General features: G+C 43.2%; 1 protein-coding gene across 13 annotated transcripts in view; it reads left to right on the forward strand.

The window, feature by feature from the left end:
• Positions 1-22374, forward strand: part of LOC116842782 (serine/threonine-protein kinase tricorner) — a 193077-nt gene that overhangs the window by 115701 nt on the left and 55002 nt on the right. For 4 of the 13 annotated variants that reach the window (XM_032812465.1, XM_032812469.1, XM_032812462.1 and 1 more), the window contains exon 2: positions 3246-3292. The exons of 7 other annotated variants lie outside the window; for them this stretch is intronic. In XM_032812465.1, the coding sequence (XP_032668356.1) occupies positions 3246-3292 (47 nt within the window). Of the gene's footprint in view, positions 1-3245; positions 3293-12380; positions 12843-16533; positions 21974-22374 lie in introns of those variants that run through there. 2 more of the 13 variants (XM_032812471.1, XM_032812473.1) reach the window with 2 other exon arrangements.

A 22374-nucleotide genomic window follows, 5' to 3' on the forward strand; every position in this document is an offset into this window, starting at 1 on the left:
CTCTCTCTCTCTCTCTCTCTCTCTCTCTCTCTCTCTCTCTCTCTCTCTCTCTCTCTCTCTCACGAATGTTATAATTCGACTTTCGTACGATGGGCAAATTACTGGGATATCTGGGATATTGAAATGCGCAGTAGGTAGACGAATACATATATGTAGGATGAAGTAAGTAGGAGCGAGAGTATGCGGCGCGATAGTGGAAAGCGGGAAATGCCAATCGGGAAGTTTGTTTGGCGGAGTAACTTTGGAGCTTTGTTCAAACGTAACCGCCAAGTTCCAAGGTGAAATTGGTTTAAAAGTGTGAGCGGCCCCGTGGTCCTTTATTTCAGGAAATCCGGCAACGGAACGGACGCGGCAGTCTCCCGCGACACCTTGATAAAGTAAAGGAAAAAAAAACTCAGTTTCGTTAGAGCTGATTTGCCATAATCTTCCGTGAGCACCGCTCGTTCGTTCTAATTTCCTAACATCCACCGCCGTTATATTTCGCAAACTGCATTTCCCCGCCAGCAAACGTGCTCTCCTCTGCGACTAACGGCCTCTTTCGCGGCTCAGAGCGAAGCTTAGAAAGCGAGTCGGATTAGACTCAAAAATCCCGGCGCGTGCGCCTGAGGAAGGGAGAAAGAAAGAGAGAAAGAAAGAACCGCAGCACTGGTGCATAAAGACATCCACTTCCTGGCGAAATCGGAATAATTAACCGAGCAACCCGCGAAGCGAGGTGAGGCGAGACCAGACGAGACGAGGTGAGGTGAAGTGAAGTGAAGTGAATGGGAGTGAGTCAATGAGCGAAGCTTCGACTTTAGATCCGGTTCACCCTCCGATGGATGCCGTTCACCCGCCGCGCTATACATACATACATACACTATACATTCTAATAGGCGCGATTCTACGTAAGAGGAACGGGCATGGTTATCGCGCGTGTTAGAGCCGCGCGCCTTGAATATCGTGACTAGCTGAAAGAAACTCGTTATAGTCCCTGGCCCCGCGCACGCCACATTCCCGTCCCCGGGAACAAACAGCGCGCTTCCTCGCGGTAGTCCCCGGGCCCGTAGCGGTTGTTGGGCGGACCGGTGCGCTCTTAATTCCCACGGGCAGCAATGGGAAAGAAGCTGCTGCTGCTGCTATTGCTACTACGCTCGACAATAACCGGCTACCGTTTTACCGGGCGTCCCAGAATTGGCGGAGAGTGGACGTGTGTAACGTTATTCTTTGCGAAATTCGAGGCCGCGGCGCTTCCGAGAGAGAGAGAGAGAGAGGGGGGGGGGATGGAATTACGGACTAGAATTCGTCAGAGTTTGAAGAGTAGAGTGTTTGAAGATGGGGAAGATGGAAAATTTTTATACAGATCTCTCAAGTCGATTAATCCCGAATTTTTTAATCCTACTTTTTAACCTTAATTGTATATCTGTATATTCTAAAGAATCAGTGCATATATGTTTAAAATATATGGAAACTGAAGTCCTACTTAAGGTCTCCAAATGGCAGAAAACGCACTAAATGTGCGACTTGTAGATTCTAAAGAGAATTTGTCGGCAAAGTTAGTACACTGAAAAAAAAATGAGAAATAAGAAATATTTATTTGTGCTAATAACATATTTACTTGCACTGATATACATAATATACATAATGCAAACGTTGAGAAAAAGTTTTTTTCACAAATAAGGAAATATATTTTGTCTCTAAAACCACGTACATGTTGTTTTTCTCATTGCAAGCAATTATTCGATTCAAATAGAAGAATTTTGATACAATACATATGTCAGTAGTACACATTAAATAAATATTCCTCATCTATCAGATATTTTTTCTCTCAGTACAGATTAAATAGAATCAAAAGAGAGGTTGATGTAAGCTTCAGAGCATCAAAGTAGACGTCAAATGGAACATCGAGGTCGAAGGTAGCATAAAAATTTCGATTCGGGATATTAAATTCGCGCGTGCATCGATGTGTTTCTAAATGTCGAGCGTTGGAGCTTGCGATTTTTTACGTAGATGACGACTCTTGTGCCGATTCTTTTTCTGTCGTGTACCTTAGTTACGTAAGTTCCGCGGGAAGTAAGAATTAGATTAATCACGGTACACGAAATGGCTCGCGTAATTAGCGTCCATCTCGAACTTTTTAATTACGCGTACGCGCGCGGCGCAAAGTAGTACAGAGGTAGACGGCGACTCGGAACTCGTGCGCCAAGGTAACTTCTCCAAATATTTTTCTTCTCCTTTTTATCATGATCTAACCAAGTCCAGATGTTTATTTGCACAGCTTGCATGCGCGTGCGCCCGCGTCTTTCGTCAAACGCTTTGGATCCTGTTATTCTCGTCGGGGCTTCCTTTCACTCGACTACGAGACTTCGTACGTTCGCCGTGTAATTCCATTAACTCGGTTACCTACCATCCTCCCGACGTATTAACCGCTATTACTACGATGACTCGCGTTATCGACGTTATCGGTCCCGTTAGCCAATTTCACATAATTATCAACTGCGGAATATCCAATTTGAATTTGCGCGGCTGTCAATAATGTAATCTGCCGTGATGTCGCGCCGCGAAAAATGCGACTGGAAAATTGGAATTGACCATCTGATTGGGAGTCATCGGGAAATCACGTTTTCACGACGGAATTATCGTGAAACTGCTCTGTGTGTACTTACCTCAAAGACACTGCACTATCGATCGGCACTCTTTAAAGTGTGATTAAATCCGTCGCTCTGTATATCCGAAGTGTCCTCTCCCAAAATAATCAGCTCCTTCTGTCCGAACATAATTAAATCAGGAAATTAGGAAAGTCACTTTTCAAGAGAAACTCGTTAACGTTATCGAAAAACTATGACTCGTTGCCGTTATCCCTGCTCCCGAAGTAACGCGATTTCCGTTATTTTTTCGCCAACTCTTCGTTAGATCCCCCTTTTTTCTCATTGCCGCCCATTCCATGTACACGTGCGAAATAACGATTAAACTAACGATTATATTGGGAGAAAAATCTAGTAATAGTTAACAAATGCGTTTAATTAAACGTTTCAGTGCGATATTTGTAATGAGTATCAAATATCGTGATAGTTATCAACCGTTTGATAATAATTACAAAATAAGTAGTAAAACAAAGCCTTCAATTAGTTGATTTAATCAAGTGATTTGATAGTTGATATCGCACCAAATGGTCGAGCACCAACGCTCGACCAAATGCATTTATTAACAAGACTTCTTTTTCTGTGCGAGTGTGTTCTGACGTGTTTCTTGCTTCCTTTATGTTACAGGTTAGTATTCGCTGATGTGTCCAAGAGGAATCTGCCGCGCAATATGGGTAAATACCGTAGTGTATTCGCGCTAATTCCGATCGCTCGGCTGAACGCTCGAGTCGAAGTCGATTTTAAATCGCCGTCGCGACTCGGTTACACTAACGCGCGCGGCGCAAGAAGTCGAAACCGCTCGGCGACGTTTTATAACGCACTGGAGCGTCTTACATCATTAGCGGCAATCCCTTTATATTTTACGGTTGGCCAGTCCGCGGTTTCTGTTCGGTAATGCGTGCGGCAACGTTCAGCTCCCCGAGGACGTCGCGGACGAGCAGACAGGCGTAACGCGAGCGAAACGAAAGTTCCCCGCGCGCGAATCTACGTTCGCCCTCCCCGCGATTCGCGATGGATTTCATTCCCATCTTGATGAACAGATCCGCGACGCGAAGGAGGAGACGCGAGATCGCGCGTTTACAGCTCGCTACCGCTGCATCGGCAGGCTGCGATTCGAGCGAGCGGAGCCACGGACGATAGTCACGTCCGGCCAAATTATGTAAACTTACGTAATCCTTCGACTGCTCGTCTGGCCGTGTCCTCTCGACGGTCGGTTAACCCTTTCGCTGTAGCGTATTAACCCATTAAAGCTAGAACATAAAACGTAACGTAACGTCGCTTTCACACGAGAGGCGTATCTTTCGCGGTCTGCGTTCATCTCTATGTCAAATAAAGCGAATCTACGATCTACACCGTTCTTCCGTACAGAGAGACAAGGTTGCATTAACGTGAACTTTAGCTGTAATAAGAATCAACGCGTTTTGGTTGAAGGAAATGGAATTTCTGATCTTTAGGACCATATTTTGGTCATAAAAATCATACACAAACGTAGAATTTTTTTGTATGAAATCAAATTTCATATCAATCGAATCAAATATAATCGAATCTTTTTGTATGAAATCAAATTTTATGTCAATCAAATCAAATACAATCGAATCTTTTTTCTACGTACTCAATTAAAGTTCGTCAATTGGCTAAAAAAAATTTTGTCAGAATTGGACGTTTACGTATAAATCACGACTACTATTCTACGTCTGCGTGTAGAAAATCTAAACTGTGTATAAAATGTCATCTGCCATCGTTCGAAGAATATGACTTGATCAAAAAATTAATTATGGAAAGTTGATATTTTTATTTAATCTGTAGAATACTGATGTAAATTCGTGGACATTGTTTCTCAAACGGGTTTGAGTTCACAAAATTCTCTAGCTGCATTCTTACCTTACATAGAATTAAATTTATCCAATCTATCACATAATGAAATAAGAATATCATGCAATATATCTCTTTTAAATATCACATTCATAATTAATATTCAAAACAATCATTCAAAACAAATACTATAACTGTCTCATAATTGCTCTTTTTATATATTTCAATTTGCAATATTCTATAGTTTATATCGTTTACATACACATGAAAAATAACTGTGGAGACGTAATCTTAAAATTTACGATACTATATCTGGATTCTATGTCTCTGCAAACGAAACACCGAAAAGAGGGGAAGTATGTGAGAGAGAAAGAAAGAGAGAGAGGGAGAGAGAACGTGAAAGAAAAGAAAAATCGAACATTGACAGTTTTATTTTTGCGATATCGCGACAATTACCAGCGCGTTTTGGCCAACGTGAGGTATCGTCGCGGTATTTTTCGAGGATTTCACAGTATCGATCTCCTCGTAGTGGCGGTGGTAGTAAATGGTCTCCGATAAACCCGATAAGATTGCACTCCAATCGCGACATATTGCACGCTCTTGCCGCGATCTTCCGAGGTCGAGCGGGCCCTAAAAACGGCAGGGCTTTCGTGCCGTCGCTTTTTCTCGCCCTGTACCCCCGAACGCCCGAAACTATCAATTTCGATTCTCCTTCCGTCCCTCTTTGCTCTCTACCTTGGTGTTTGTTACTTTTTTCACGGTCCGCGTTCACCTCAATTAGAGAACGGTACTTTTGAGCGGGTCAATGCATCCGTTCGAGATCAGCGAGCGTGCCCAGAAACAAAAGGCGGCCGGGTTTCACGCTTTTGCGCCAATGTTTCCGGAATAACGTCCGTGGCACGTGCATTAACTTTTTTACACCCGGCTGAGACGTTCCCGAACTCGTCGCCGGCCTTCAGCGCGCACGAACTCCAGCAGCTGGCTGAGATGGAATTCTCCTCTCGGCGATAATGTGGGGACGTGTTCCGCGTCAGTGCCGGAAATTTAGAAGTGACCCAAGGACTGAAACAAGAGACTTCCAAAGGTCGCGAACACGCGGGAACGGGAAGAGTTCGCCTCGGCTACCCTCCCCTAAATAGAGTCTTCTAATTTTTTAGGAGACTCAGTCTTTGCGATATTGGAAATTGAAAAGAAAGGATGAGTCTGATATTTGCCGAGAAAGAGATAGACTCGTAACGCGGCACGGAGAGCGGCCGATGGAGGACGAAACGTGAGATTCTGTTTGCCTCTCTAGCGCGACCGTCGTCTGCGCTTTAATACCGGGCTATCACGGCCGGAGCTATTACAGCCAGGAAGGAACGCGAGAGCTGCGTTTGCCATTTTAAGAAATTGGAACGCGTCGACATTGCACTCGCTCTGCGGGTGTTTAAACGGTTTACGGTCGGTTTTACGAACAACGCTTAAACTCGGGCGTTATAACTTGACCAATCGCTCGTCTTTTTCCGGAACTAACAGAATTAGAAAAGAAGGGCGGGGAAAAAGAGAGAGAGAGAGAAACAGAGACAGAGAGAAAGAGAGAGAGAGAGAGAGAGAGAGAGAGAGAGAGAGAGAGAGAGAGAGAGAGAGAGACAGATTGAAAAGATCGAGTGAGAGAACAAGGAATCCATGAAACTACGATTAAAATTAACGAACTAGCGAGAGCGATCTTCAATGGGTCAACGATCGTTGCTAAGAGTATTTTTTTTCCTAATTATGCTGATGGTATCCAAACCAGAATCTTCCTTCAATTCAAGACAGTATATCTGCTTCATAGATACAAACTAAGAGCTGCTAAGGTTTCCATCATCAGTCAGCTCACGTCGTGATAATCATAAACTTCTATTTGAGTAGAATCACAGTATATACTCTAGATGAGTCCTGATGCGGGCGACTCAAGTGTAGCCGCGTAAAAACAGATTGCCGATTGCAGCGAATCGAATCCGGAGCGTAAACAGCGACCGGTCTGATCGGACAAGTGGTTAATAATCGTAATCGAGTGAAACTGGGCACGGTCTCCCAACCATCGACACATCAAAATGGCTGGGCTCGAGCGTGTCTATCCCCTGCGCGTTCATTATCTTTGCGAACAAACACAGCCTTTACGGTCAAGGGATACGCGTATCGGGCCGATGCGGCTTAAACGGATTAACGTGGCTTCACTCGCGTGACAGTAGACGTTATTGGGTGCATTTACCGTGCGCGTTATTGGACGCATCTTGCATTAAGGTTCGCGCACGTGCAGCGCGGCTCGGCGCTTATCTAGATAAAGAATAGCATCGCGATCTCGCCTGCGGGATTCCTGTTGAGGAAGCTTTAAGCGATTCCCAGCGGGTCGCGTCGGAAGTGAGATCTCTCGCTTCCGCAATTATGCAACGGCACAATTATGCCCCCGGACCCATTATTAATCTGCTGCATAGTGTTGGAGTACTTAGCCCGAAGCTCGTCTTCGATTAGCCTCACATTAGTTTTCGATTCTTAACATCGTCCGTGCGATTGAACGCGAAATAACTTACGATAAGGTGCGCATTTACTAAGTAAAAATGTCAGTTCGATATCGTGCAAAATTCATTCTCTCTCTTTCTTTCTCTCTCTCGGGATTATACACAAAAAACAAATAAGCGCGCAGAAGCTAGGATGTAGTCGTGTAACATTAGCAAATATTTAAAGGGTAAAAGTATCAATATTTGGACACACACCTAGTTCTGGGCATTTTTATTATTTTACTTTTTCAATACGAATATTTAAACTTTCAACGCAAAGTATGTATTCAAATTTTATGTTTAAATATGAATTTCTTCTTTACGAATTCTACTTTTAGATATCCGTATTTAAAGACAATAAGATCGTTCAAAGTTAATTACGTACTCCGATATTTAATATTTTTATCTTAATGTCGAATAATCGATCAACTTATTAGCAGTTTAAACTTAGCAATGTTACAGTAAGAAATATATTCACCGCTAGAAGCAAAAATGGCGTTTTACTGCATGTATACGATAAGATACTTAAGGATGTATCTAAGATACAATCGATGACAAAAGTGCTTGAAAAACGAAAAATTTGAATATCTGCTTCAAACATGTTGTAAACCTAGTGATGAGTGATATAAATAGTGGCTAACATAATATATTTCTTATTTAAAAAGTTATTTTTTACTTTCTCAACAGTTTATTACTTTTATTTACTTTTTTCACCTTTCTATAATAAAACTTTTGGCAGGGAAAATGTTCTGAATTCAACTTTAAAACATTAAATTTCGTATTTATTTAACATTAATATCCATCAGTGCAAAAGAGATAAAGTAATTGGGATAAGTTAAAACAGGTAAATATCTGAACAATAACTATCAATATTATTTGTTGTTATTATAAATATTTAATGAAAAAAATTAAACGTACCATGTAGTTTGTGGCTTGTACGTTGGCAGTACGTTGCACTGTGCAGGCAGATTAGATGAAACAATAAAAGCCTCAAATTTTACACTTATCCTATTGTTCATCGAAATTATTTAATTTGTATTTTTGTCCTCTGCATGAAATAATGCAGGCAAAACAAGAATTTACGACGTAACTTTATTATACTGACTTATAGGTTATTCGTTTGACACACCAGCTGATTGCAACGTTACCGCATTTCCACAGTCCAGTTACAAATTCCTTACGACAATCGTAAAATTGTCACAAATAAAAATTAATTTTTCTGAAATCGTGTTGTGAAAACTAATCAAATTCTGCAAATAGTTCCGATAATTCAGGATCTATATGTATAAAAATACTTAAATTTTTGGTATTATTTTTTCTATACGTCTTTACTTATTACATTCAGGAAAGTTGCTTTTGGCATAAGAACATGTGTAAAATTAATAATTACTCTTCAACGGTTTAGTAAATCGACTTGAAATTTTTTTCAATATATTATAGATAATTAAGGAAAAATTACCTAAAGTTACCTTTTATCAAATTGGTATTTTAATATAGTTCAGATACAGCCTTAAAAACGGCTGCTACTTAGCTGCTCGCATTAATCTGCGCTTTTGCGCGTCAGCTGATAGACTTTTACCTCGCAGTGAAGACATTTCTTAGCAATGACGAGTTAATCTTTTAGCCAAGCTTGAATCAGTTGCTAATATTTAACCGACAATACTCTCTCTTGTTATTAAAAGAATTGGAGATTAAAAGATTTGGTTATTAAAGGAGGTTGCTGTTATTGTCTGCACGTATACTCGAGATCGAGACGCGGCAAGAGTGCTCCGCGGCAATTTCGGGATCTCCCTCGTTAACGGTAGGGTTAATGGATACACAGAGACGCGTGCTCGAGAGGATTGCAATTGCGACGGACAGGAATATCGCGCGTTACCCGTCTTCCCGAGAAATCCTCAACATTGGAAGGCGCCGTGCCGAGCGCACGTAATCGTCGACGAGATATCCTAGTCGGTAAGTTCTGCGCGGCCGCGTGGCAGAGCACGTGAATGTAGGTTAGAATGCGGTAGGGTAACCAAGCCACGAGCAGCGAGCGCAAGCAGCCAGGCAGGCAGACAAGCGAGCAAGCAGCTGACGCGGTGGAATCAATATTCTCACGTGTACGCGTATATGGTATGCGCGCGGGCCAACCCGCGCTCTCGCAAACGATGTGTCAGAGAAAAGGGTGTATGTGTGTGTGTGTCGTGTGTGTGTTGTGTGTGAGAGAGAGAGAGAGAGAGAGAGAGAGAGAGCGTGTGAGCTAACAAGGCTCGGGAAAGGTGACGATCATTAATGAGAATGTATTGTCGATCGCGATAATTATGACGACGGGGAATGACGTCCTTATCACTTGGCGAGTCATCTCGTTCCTCAACGATTACGCGACTGATATTAAATATATATCATTAAGGGTCTGCAGGAGCCACAGTCGAGACCTCTGTCGGCGAGCCATGAAATAGGCAAAGATATTGTTCGTTTTTCGAACAAATTACAAAGAGAATCATATTGTAATATTACGATATTCGTAACCAGGAGAATGTCTTCACATTGTAGTACAGAACGTTTTTCTGGAAAAGAGGGTCGAAATGAAGACGATTTATTTGAATAAGCCTTGTGCAGAAAGTGCAGTACATACGAGTCCACATTTTAATTCATCATAAATTCTTAAAAGCCTAATTACGTAATCCGGCTTTGTACTGCATTTTGCACATTTGTAAGGAAGACTGTGATAGTCTGATGAGCAAATGTAACGTTCGCGATACGAAAAATTGCAGGAAGTGCAATCCAGCTGTACCAACTCCCAGCTGTGACGTTCGCGCGAGCGATGCGTGTTAGTCTCGCGTGTATACGGACACACAATCACGCACACAGCGGCGTTTCTCGTGCTCTCGCCGCCTCGAAAGTCAAATCAGGATTTGCTCTTGGCTCCTGCGGACCCTTGAGTGCTGATATTAACGCTTAATGTCGCGACTCAGAGCTATTTTGCGGACGGTATCGGGCTCGTTATTGAAGAAACATCGTCGCCTTATCCCCGGTGGTCGGCTCGACGAAGTTAGCGCCTTCTCACCCCGACGAAAGTTAAGCCAGCATAGTTAGTTCTGTTTGTTATCCGAGACAAAAGAAGTTTTCGCGAAGAATCGCGACCTCCTCCCGGCGGGAGCTTCGCGAGCAGCTTCTTCAGGGAGACGGCGAATCGGATCGCTGGACTCCGCACTGTTGCACACGTTTTTCCAAAGCAGCGAAACGTTTTCCCGAAGCAACGGGAACAGATGTCGCAGCACAACACTTTGAGGGTGGTGCGGGAAATCCTGTGCACTTGAAGATGAACGATTTTTCAATTCTCCATCAGGAGAGAACGTTGCTTCGCTCATTCGCCAAAATGCGGCGCACTGCTGACCGCATGGTCGGTGAATATAGCGCGGCGATGAGATAAGGAACGCCGCAAACTTTTCACGCCCTGTCCGGGTAAGCAGATAAAACTGAAACTATCGTGTCCTTCGTGGCAGCCGCTTGCTATCGGTACTTGCATATTAAAACTCCCGTCCGATGCGTCGATTCCATTCGCGAGCGGGACGCGATGCCATGCGGCGAAGCCAGCAGGAGGGAAGTCGTCCAATATTCATCAGGACTTTTCGCGATTGCGTTTTTCAATATTCTTGCGCGAATCAACGGCATTGCGCTATCCATTACAGCCACTACGCGGCGAACTACCCAGATAGACTACCCTTTCTATGATTAGCTCGTCGCGAAACAATCACAATGGAAATTCTGTGCTTTTCTTTTAATTACATTTATCTCCCAGGCAGACTTTTATGATTATCATGACATAACCGATAATGAAACTTCACAATTCTCTTATCTATATGAGATGACTACATTGAATAAACCATAGAATAATTATTGTTTACATATCAAAGTTATTATTTAAATTTAATTTATTTTTATCATTATTATGTTTACATCATAGAAATTTAATTATTAGTTACACAAATAAAATCTTACGACTAGCTCTTAAAGGCCTAAATAATATTATATAGAATGTAGTTATCTAAAGAGCTTTACTTCTATTGTTTTGTCACATTGATGCGGTAACAAATTGCTGAAAGTTGCGCTCAGATTTTCCTCATTACATTTACATATTATTTTAACCAAATTTAGATCATCATTTCTTTCGCGTTTCTACATTGTCACTCTATATGATAGATATGAGCGCCACGTGAGCCGCTCGCAAAGGGATGCAACCTTCACAAGTCGACTGGTATAAAATTGCCGCCAAATTGACGTACACTCGCCTACATCTGGGTACATTCACCCGTGCTATCTAACGCCGCCCGGCCCGTCGTCTTTCACGCCGCTACGAAAACGACTGATCGATAAATTTCCTCGGCGCACACCCGCTCGCCACCTCACGACATCGCGCTCGGGGCCGCTAATTTTTAGAAAGCGCGACGGGACGGACCCTTCACGTTTGACCCCCTTCGCTCGTCGAGACTCGTTAACGGTGTAATATCCGCGTATCTCGTTCTCGCGCGCATTCGGCTCCCCGCGATAAATCACGCCGATCGGCTGTCGTGTGCTGGATCCGCGCGCTTACTTTCAAATCTCGGCTTCGACCGGCGTGAGAAAGAAAGAGAGAAAGACACGCGTGGGGAGGAAGAAGAAGAAAAGGAGGAGGAGAAGGTGGTGGACGCGCGTTGAGCTCGCCTTGACGGAAGAAAGCGAGCGGCTTCGGATGTGTTATCGGCTCTCTCGCGGTCGCTCGCGCGGCGTATAGATGTCCCTCGCCGGCCATTCGTAGCCGCCCCGCTATTGGACCGTGACTCGCGAAAGAGTGGGAGGACCAGGGCGAGATGCGATTGGTGGCGCGCGTTGGCTCCGACGGAAGCGCTCGCGAGGAGAGCGTCGCTCGCTCGCTCGCATCGGCATTCAGACGGTTCGGGACTGTGCAGCGTGCCGGGTCGCCGCGCTGTTCCCTTCTCGCTCTCGGGCCATTTTCAGCAATCCCTCTAATCGTAGTCGCGTGCGTCTCGCGATCGACGCGCTCGCGAATACGTCACATTGTGAAGTTCGACGAACGCGCCCGTCGGCGGTCAGCTGTGGAAAATCGGAGCGCTCGGCGACGAGACACGTGACCGACTGTGCGCGCAAGTTTCCAGGGAACGTGTCCCACTCGCGGTGGTGCGACGGGGAGAGAAATAGGTAAATCGAGGGTAGAGAAAGAGCGAGAGGACGCGACGGGAAAGAGGAAGAAAGAGAGGGAGACGCAGTGACATACGCGCGCGCGCGCGCTCAGGCCGGCCGCGATCAGGTGACAAGTCCGTCGCGCACTCGGGGTGCGACCTCCCGCCCCGTCGTTGCGCTCCGAAGGAATATTGGAGCAGTCGCCGTTTGGCATCCGCGCGGTACACTCTTATTACGTGCCTACGTGCTCCCGTGTTTACACACGCGCAACGCGAGCTTTGTTCTCCTTGTCACGAGACGAGGAGTCACACGTGCGTCGGACCTACCGTTGGTACGATAAGCGGCTTGTGTTATCAATCGTCAAACATCCAACTGTGCTCCCCTCGACCTCCCCGGACTCGTCGTTCGGTGATTGCGACAGGTGAGGTGACTTTCGATTATCGGACGGAAGGAAGGAGGAAGTGCGAACGCTTTCTGTCTGTCCGCTGTTTGTCCGTGTGTGCGTGAGAAGAGCGAGCGAGTCCCCGCGGTGCATCACGAGTTATTCCGACGTGAGTGTGCCACATCCGACGCGGAGACTGCTGCAGCGCGGCGAGCGAGAGAGAGAGAGAGAGAGAGAGAGAGAGAGATCGCTAAAATTGGATACCTTCGCCGCACCGAGCGCTCGCGCGACTGACCGCGCGCTCCTGCCGAACCGGACGATGAGCAGGTCGCTTCGTGGACGATAACGAAGGTACGCGAGTCTATGATATTCTTTAAATGGCCGTCCCCGTGCCGAGCGTCTTCAACGTCTGACTCTCGACGCGGAGACGACGCTCCAATTGTCACTCGCGGATAGTGAATGCCTCCTCGCGATTTATTATTGTACTGCAAGTTGCTGAATCATTACATTGTGTATACATCGCAATTGTTAGCGCATTGTCATTCCTATGCGAAATTCTTTCGACTCTTCCGACACTTGTCTTATTGACATTTTCGTGGTCGGTGACGCGATCCTAAAACTGAAGGACGTGAAATTTGCAGTCAAACTGGAAACCTCCTCTGAATCATGCTTTGAATATTCTGTTGATATATTCAACATCATATGCTTTGAATTATTCATTACTTAAAAAATTGCAAGATAAATATATTTTATAAATATAAATAAGATATGAAGAAATTATAAATTGCTGAACCACACAAGAACTTGAAGCATGATTTAACTTGTGTGAGAATTTAATATTTTATTACCTTCATATTCTTTTTAAATCCTAGTAAATCCTAATAAATTTATACATATCACTTATATATAAGTGTATAAGATATACAGGGTGTCTCACACTCTCCTCCGGGCATTTTGTGGGGACGTAGAACAGGTTGAGGTGAACATAAAAGTCCTATACCGTTTTGCGATATTCGCAATAATTATCGAGATATTAATTGTAGAAAATTTGTAAATGATCATGCAGATATGGTAAATGAGTTATAGTAGCGACGACTGCCGTCGTGTACTTATACTTTAGGTCAAATTGAACAAAAAAGTCCTCTACCATTTTCCAAATAATCACATAGATTTTTAATTATTAATTAAAGAAGATTATTGCACGATTTTGCGTGATAATGCACTCATCTTCTTTAATTAATAATTAAAAATCTATGTGATTATTTGTAAAATGGTAGAGGACTTTTATGTTCACATTAACCCATTCTACGTCCCCACAAAATGCCCGGAGGAGAGTGTGAGACACCCTGTATAAGTTGTTATATACATGAAGAAAAAAAATCTGGTGGTATCAAATGAAGTTAATTTCGATTTGAGAACGGTTTGTAGGTTTTGTGTGGTCCAAATTTCGTTCAAAGAATCAGAAATTTCGCGTGTCTCAACGAAAATGCGCAGGTTCGTTGTTTACAATCAAAGTTGACGTTAATATATGACCCGAATTATCTTCTCCAGGGATGCAGGGACTGGTTTATCTCTTAAACAAATCTTTTACATGCGACCTTCGGCATCGTAAATCGGCAAAATGCGCCGGCATAATATCTCTCACGTTACGTGACGCTCATTTCTAAAACTAACAATCGAGCAGCGATTTTGGATAAAAAAGAAAAAAAGTCACGAAAACGGTGCCACGTCAGCGGCCGCGAATATGTTCACCTCGACGCGAAAATTTCACGGTAACGATCACCGCGCGATATCGTCGCGCACGTTCTCGCTGAGAGCCATTATAGAAAGATACGGTTTATTTCATTAAGCTCTCCCTTCCCCCGCTCCACGCACTTTTGCCGACAGCTTAACGCGCGCACGTGTAAGAGAGCATTTGCTGATGCGACCGGCGTGCATTATGCGAGCCGGCTCTGCATAATGATGCGACGGCTTGCTCTTAAGTAACATAAGATATTCCGTTTACGGGTCTGTGGGACAGAAAAGAGTTGACGCTAATACCAATACGTCAAAGTGTCGAACGCGCGCGAGGCTACTAAATTGTATCTATACCCATCGCGCGTGGCCGCGTGTATCTACATATCTATGTATCTATATTTACAATGTCATAGATCCTCCCCGGCTAGATCGCATCCATAGATATCGCGTATTTCTCCGTTACGCGAGAGCTACGTTTCAGCGAGAACGGATACGATGTGATACACGATTTTTTATACGGCACACGCGACGTGTTCTTAATTATTAGCGATGTAGTCATGCAAAAGGGAAAGATAGAAGGGAGAGACGATCGCTCGAGCACGAATTCGCGAGCGGGAATCCGTCATCGGGCACGGAAGACTTGCGCTCCCTCCACTCTTCGTCGTCGGGTTGGCATTCTTATCGGCAATTTCTGGAGCTGTCCTTCATTTGGAGAAAGTCAAATTTCGCGCGGGAGATAAGAGAAACTCCCCGCACAACACATCTAAAATCGGGACATAAGATGTCTTATGCATCGTCTACAATGGCAGTAGGAGTAGTAATAATAAATAAGCAGTAAGTAAATGGATCACAATCGATTATTCTTGAATCGTGAGAATGGAATTGGTCAATTTGCTTACTGCTTATTTCTTACTATTACTCCTACTGTCATTGTAGACGACGCATTAAAGACGTTTTAGAGACGTCTTATATTCCGACGTTTTTAAGAAGTCTTTTGGACGTCTTGTATCCCGATTTTAGATGTTATGTTGTGTACGTCCCTTAACTCAGTCTTTCCCAATGTATTTGGAACATAGAGTGCGTTTCTCACCGCCGGCACGTTCCCGGAAAATTGATGAACTTCTCCTCGCAGCGCTCCTCCGCGCGTCGGCCACCTGAGAGAACGTTTTCGACTCGCAACTCGACTTCTCGCCAAAATATGGATCCCCGCAATCACCACTGCCAAACACCCTGTTTACCTCGGCTGTTCGCCAGGATCCCTCGTATGCGCGCACTTTCGTCAATAGTACGTGTACCCGCGCGATCCGATTTCTCCTTCGCGCGACATCGGTTTCGCTCCTTCGCGATACGCGACACGACTTTCCCTCAGCGGGGCAAGCGATTTCCGCACGCACACCTACGTCACATTTCTCACGGAAAAAAGGAGAAAGTGTCCTTTTTCAGCAAGAGATGGATACACTGAGAAAAAAAAATTTTGAAAGTTGACAAATAGATATGTTAATGATACTCACCTAATAAATATTTGTTAATTCTTAAATATTTTTTTCTCAGTGCAGAGATAATGCGATTATTATACTTAATAGGATATAATCTCATCCTCAGCGGAATATTCTTGTATATCGCCTTAACAGAATTTTTCTAAGACCAAAAAGAAAGTATCTTAAATACAATATTGTGCCTTAGAAGGAAAATAAAATATTATTTCTTCAAAGGAAAATATTCTGAGCATATTATTTTTGTCAAAAGAGAAATATTCTTTCGGTAGAAATTTTCGTTTAAAATACGAAATTACAGGAAATAGTGCCTTGCAACTAGAATTTTTTTTGATGTTAGAATATTTTTCTATAGAATGTTTAGAAGAATCTCTCTTTGAGATCAGGCGCTGGAGGATTTCGCTAAGGATGAGATTGTTTTTTTTGGGGGGGTTACCATTTTAGATCCTTGTCTTCTAAGAGTGTTTACAAGAGAATAATTGACATTATTGTTACGTAATTTTGGATTAACATATACATATATGTATATATATATATATATATATATATATATATATATATATTTATTTATATTTATATTTATATTTATATATTTATACATATCAAGTTACACACTAAAAGAAAAAAATATCTAAAAAATAAAAAATATTTATTCTGTGTAGGCACTATAGTAACATATTTATTTATGCAAATATAAAATATTTTTTCAAAAGAAAAAAATATTTACATTTTCTCGAAATTTTAGCTTTTCACGAGAGCACAATTATTTATTCCATTTCAATGAAAAAATTTAAAAAGATTCAAATAAGTATGCCATTGATATCCACTAAATAAATATTTGTTACCGCTTAGATATCTTGTAACAAGTAATTACAGATTTTTCTGATAAAACGAAACGATTGTAGTTTTACATAGTCATAATTTTATGAAACAGAACAATGTATGAAGTGTTTCAAGCTGTCATCTTGCATTCACTTTTCGCATGTGTCGTTTCATAAAATTAACAATATAAACAAGCAACCGAGATATATAATTGTTTCATTATACCGGAAATTACCGATTACACGATCCAATATTAACCGCCTTGTCCGAAAAGAAACGAAGGCTCGGCAAACAACCCCATTGATGTGTCTCTCCCACTGGCGTTTCCGCGCGCGGGTGTAACGAATCGGCGGATGTTTCACGACAAATTATTGTCCGCGGGCCCAATTGTCGATCGGCCACGCTTGACACTATCGTTTCACGCGTCCGTTGATCCATCTGTCCGCGTAGATCAGCGCGCGCGATCAACGATGAATCGCGTCGTCGAGCGTTGCGAAACGCGGGTCACGCACTCCTCGATAACTGCTCGAGGAGCAGCAGCGGGCATTATCCTCGATCGAGCCCGACGTCGTTCCTCGTTCCTTTCCTCCGTGCCGGCAGGAATCGCTGCTTCGAGATCTTAAAGCCGTTAGCGCAGAGGTTCCCAAATCGTTTGGCCGCGCTCCTTTCGGTACTCTCGTTCCTCGAATGCTGACTTGAACCTTGGCCTCTTGACATACTGCGCGGCGCTTTCTTCCGCTGATTATTTTGTCTAGATAGCGAACAAGGACACGCGAGGACCTCTCTTTCTCTGTCTCTCTCTGTCCTTCCTCAATTTTTCTCCGTTATCGCTTAATATTTCCGCGGCGTCCAGTTTGGGCACCAATGCCGGGCTCTGGTAGGTGAAAGAGCACAATGCGAGCGAGCGAGCGAGCGAGCGAGCGAGTAGTCGAGAGTGACTCAGAGTTCGAGTATCCGTGGCACAGAAACTCCACGACGACCATTGTGGACGCCTTTCTTTCGTCGAGCTTCACAATCCGCTCACGGAATTCGTAATATCGTAGCACGCGCGGCAAACGAGAGTCCGCATTGTGCCGTTAGAAATAGAGCGAGCCTTGTCGTCGTTGTCGTCATCATCGTCGTTGTCGTCGATATCGATCGTGCGATGGATTATCTCGGCTCGCGTCGCGTCCGCCGTTGTGATTTGCGTATCGATAGCGCGAGAATGGATGGTTGCGTTTGTTTTTACGTATCGACTTGTGTAACAAATGATTTCGGATCTGTTTAGACAAAATGAAATATAATGATTGGGACAAAATGAGACGATTTCTCAAAGTTTCTGAAGAAATTGCGTTTTCATTGTCGTTATATAATTTTACGAAACAGTGCATGCGTTGTTACGATCTTCTGCCACATTGCATACATTGTTGTTGGCGAGATTAAAAATAACGACGTAAAAATAACATAATTGTCTTATTATGGACCGGAAAAATCTAAGATTATTAGGTAACCAAGGTTATATTTCAAAACATCCTATTTGCGGAAAATTTTACTCAATACTTTATAGTATATATAAAATAAGCTGTAGATATTGAATAAAATTTTCCTCAAAAAGAACGTTTTAGAACCCACGTATATTCGTTCACTTACTGGAACTATTCCCGGTGTAAACTCTTCTTTAAATCGCGGCAGAATTTAAGAATAATAAACTTAATAAACGCACTCGAGATATAGTTGTCCATTTTATCGCGTGAAACAAACTGCTAATGCATATAGAACTGCTAATGATATATAGATCTTCATTGGTAAGTTTATCTTGTTAAAGATGAGGTTATTATCAAAATACAATCAAAACGAACACACCCAGGTCATACGCAGTCCCTCGTGTATCGTATCACTATGCGTTTCGCCGAGTCCTTCCGACTAACGCACACTTGTTTTATTACTTGGCTGCTGCACGACGACTCTCTCAAGGTCTCTCTACGGCACGTATTAATAGTCATTACTTAAAACTTGCCTCACGTGGGACACGTTCAAATCTGAATTTAGAGTTGGACGTGGCTTTTCTCCATAGTTGTGCGAATCGCGACTATACAAATATAATGAGACATATACAAGCTCGCATAACAGCCTTAATGTGTGGTATAATTAGGTTATTAGTTTTTCTGACCATACTCACTTGTTTCTATATATTAACATAAAGCTATCGCAGTGATATATTACTGTTTTGACACGCTGCAGCCGCTTCTCTAAATAATCGATAAATAGTACTTCAATAAATGTCAATATAATTGAATATACTATAGCTAGAAAATCCCAATGACCCAATTGCATTGCAAACCAAAGCTATTTCTCCAATTAGAGTTGATCATATCTAGTTTAACTGAGAAACTCAGATCTAATCTTAAGTTCAGAGACCTGCTATCTCACGTGTTTCTAGTAATACAGAAACAGATTGTCAGTAAGTTTTGTTTTGCTAAGGAATACAGTAAATTTTGCTAAAAACGTAGCATATTTCAATTCCTAAAACGTAATAGCACATATGAAAGATGAAAGGATAATCAATTACTGTAGAATATCGATCTATTCCTCTCAGTTACAAAATTCTCTGGTAAGTTTTACTATAAAACTCTCTCTTCTCGTGTATCAATGCGGATTTACGGTGTCTGTCTTTGCATCACTCCTCGTTGTCTTATTTTCGCTGACTTTCTAGTGTGCCTTGCAACATATCGCTATTCTAACGCTGACTTCTAACACCTTCGATTAACGCTGAATTATTGTCCCGAGATCCACGCTTTCTCAGGACCTTATAGCCCGTCCGTCGACCTAAGTAACAATGGAATCCCGGAAAAGCGGGCAACAATATCCGACAGAACTCTCCCCGCCCCCCGCTCCGAAAACTGACGTTTTTCCCGACGCACGCAAGTTACGTTTGACCCAAATACAAAATGTGCCTGTCTCGCAGACAGGAAGAACCAGCGCGCGGAATGGGGGACGGAGGGGATGAAGGGGGGCGACTGTCGTGACAGTACAAAAGACAGGGATATATCGATAACGCTGTCGGGCTACTCGGGAGTAACGTGGCGTGAGTGCCACTTCCATTTTCGCCGCCCTGCCCCGCCGTAGAGCACAGTGGAGATCGGCTTTTTCGGTGTGCGTGCGCACAAACGTCTGGAACAGGAGTTCCAGACGTTCGCGCGACACAGAGAGCGAACTCGGTGCCGCAGATACCATCATTCGCGCGCGAGAGGGATGCGAGAAGCGTGAATGCGCGACAGGAATGCCAGGATATGCAGGCCACACGATAGAGGGGAGGAAGGGAGCAGCAGAAGGGCTCGATTGAATCGCGGTGTATGCGAAGTCGTAGGTCAAAGTGTACCTGTTGGAGAATCGGGAAGCCAAGACACGTGAGGAAGATGCAGTCCTTTCAGGTGAATTAGCACGAATGTCTTGGATTGAATCGGCACACTGAGAGAGGAAGAAAGAAAAATATCTAAAAAACAAAAAATGTTCATTCGGTGGGTATTAATAACGTATTCACTTGTTCGCCAATTTTTATGTCGAGCAAACATTTCTTTCAAATGAGAAAATATAAATATTTCCCCAAAATTGTTGCTTTTCAATCGATTTAAACGAAGGAATTTAGATTTAAGTAGACAAGTATTAGTATCTGAATACAACGCGAATAAATATTTTTCGTTTTTCAGATTTTCCTCTATTAATTTTTTCTTTTAATGTAAAAGAAGTGTATTTCACCGATGATTAGTGAGTATACGAAGAAAATATTGTAGTAAAAATTACAACACACACAATTTCAGTAGTTCGGGAATAGAGTGGCACTATCATGAAAATTATAATAAAACACAACCATAAACATGATCATTTTTACTACATTTTGATAATTTTTTACTATGTTCATAGTCACTTTTTTACTATGTCCTCTTTATAGTTTTTTACCGTAATATTTATCCGCAGAATACTAAAATCATATTGTAATTTTTATTACAATATTCTTCCTGCATATTCATTGATTTTCAACGGCAACACTTTACTGCTCTATCTTGCATCTCACTGATTGTAACCACAGAGGAAGTAAGATTTAGCTAAAAAATCTGCACATACAAATTCGTTGCGCTTTTGACGATGTAATTAACTCTTTGCAATGATATGGTCTATGTTTGTAATATGTATCAATGAATAGGAACAGTCGGTATTAAGCGGTTCTTTCAGCAAAATTACAGTGCTATATTTACAACTAGGCTACTAGTTATGAGTACAACATTTCAGTGGAAAATGCATTGCATTTTAGAGGGCTCGCGCGCGCGCACGTTCATGTTCGGCGGCACGAATGTGCGAAAATTTCGCGGAGAATCCCGCGATTCGCTCGCAGGAGAACTCGTTCTCCTCTCCTTTATTTAGTCTCGCACTTGGCACTAATAATTTCACCTGTCCCGATATGAAAGCCGCGAGCTGACAGCGCTGCCGCTCGGACGCTCACCTCGATGGGAATAACTCCGGTTAATGGAAATACCAGTGGGGTTTTAAGGCGCGCGCGGCCGAAAAGCTACAAATTGACTGGCGCGCGGGCGCCGTGCGGGGGTGACGCCCCGACGCTCATAAATTGTGCCCGAAGAAGCGCAACAATCATTCCACGCCGCTGGAGTTCTCCGGCGGCGAGGAATTTCGGGCTTAGGCGGGTAAGGAAAATACAATCGCGGACACAGAGAGAGGCCAGTAATTTCAAGGAATATTATTCTGTTTGATCTTACATAGAGTACGACAGGATCTCTGTTCTGGATTTTGCTCGCAATGGATCGAATGCTATTGAGTTCAAGCAGCAGCTTGAATACCAACTTGAGCATAATTTAAGTGTAGAAATATCAAGCAACCTTGCATTCCGCCGGAATCGTTTCGGATAACAATTCGAGTGCAATTGGATATTTATTATTGATATTTTTCTCTTTCCTTCTCTCTCACATACATTGTAATTTATTTATCGTTATTTTCTACATTTATTCCTGCTCTTGGCGGTTCCCGCCGCGACTTTCTCTCCTTAAGTTTTATTTATATCGAGTCGCGCGCGCGCGCGCCACGTATATGTTTGGCCCGGCATCGTAAGCTGGCGCTTGCTGCTCTCGGAAGCAGGTAAAAGCGCGTAAACAGGTTCTTCGTAGACGTATAGGCGGTGCCGTTAAAGCGCGAGCGCGACCGCTTGTTAGTAGCCGGGCATCTTCGACTTCGATATGGCCGTTCCTCGAAGCGATTTCGCCTAAAAATACACCGACCTCACGTACAAATTGCCTCGGTGCGCGCGTGCCGCCAGAAAGAAGTTCGGTGCAGATAACGACTCGATTTCATCTTCTGCTACGCTAATAGCTTTCCACTTACGTGCCCGTTGCGCCTGTCCATTAATCTCTAAGTGGACCATACACCTGTTCGTAAAAGTGTCACGTATGTATTATGTATTCGTGTTTTGCATACCTTCCCTCCTTTCCCCCTCTCTCTCTTTCCCTTATTCTCTTTCACATTAAATACTCGTGAAGCTTCCCGTTGCATAGAAAGAGACGGATGTGCGATTCGAGACTCTAGTCCTCCTTTTCGAGCGTATGTATACAATCGTTACGTAACGTTTTATTATGGGTATTGCCGGCACCTTGGCGAGTCGAGTGTCAGCTAGAGATATTACAAAATCCAAACAAACGTTTGGCCTTGTTTCGACGTTGACACGGTACGCGATGTCGTCGTGAAAGCAACCGCCCGCTCGGTCCGATCGAACGTTACATAACGCGTCACGATCGCACGAGCGAGTCGCCGTTTCGTCAATGAGCTACTAGTTAGACGCAAACTTTACG

Source organism: Odontomachus brunneus, unplaced genomic scaffold, assembly GCF_010583005.1.
Source record: "Odontomachus brunneus isolate Ranch 3 - 2012 unplaced genomic scaffold, Obru_v1 Obru_scaffold_027, whole genome shotgun sequence".
Lineage (NCBI taxonomy): Eukaryota > Metazoa > Arthropoda > Insecta > Hymenoptera > Formicidae > Odontomachus > Odontomachus brunneus.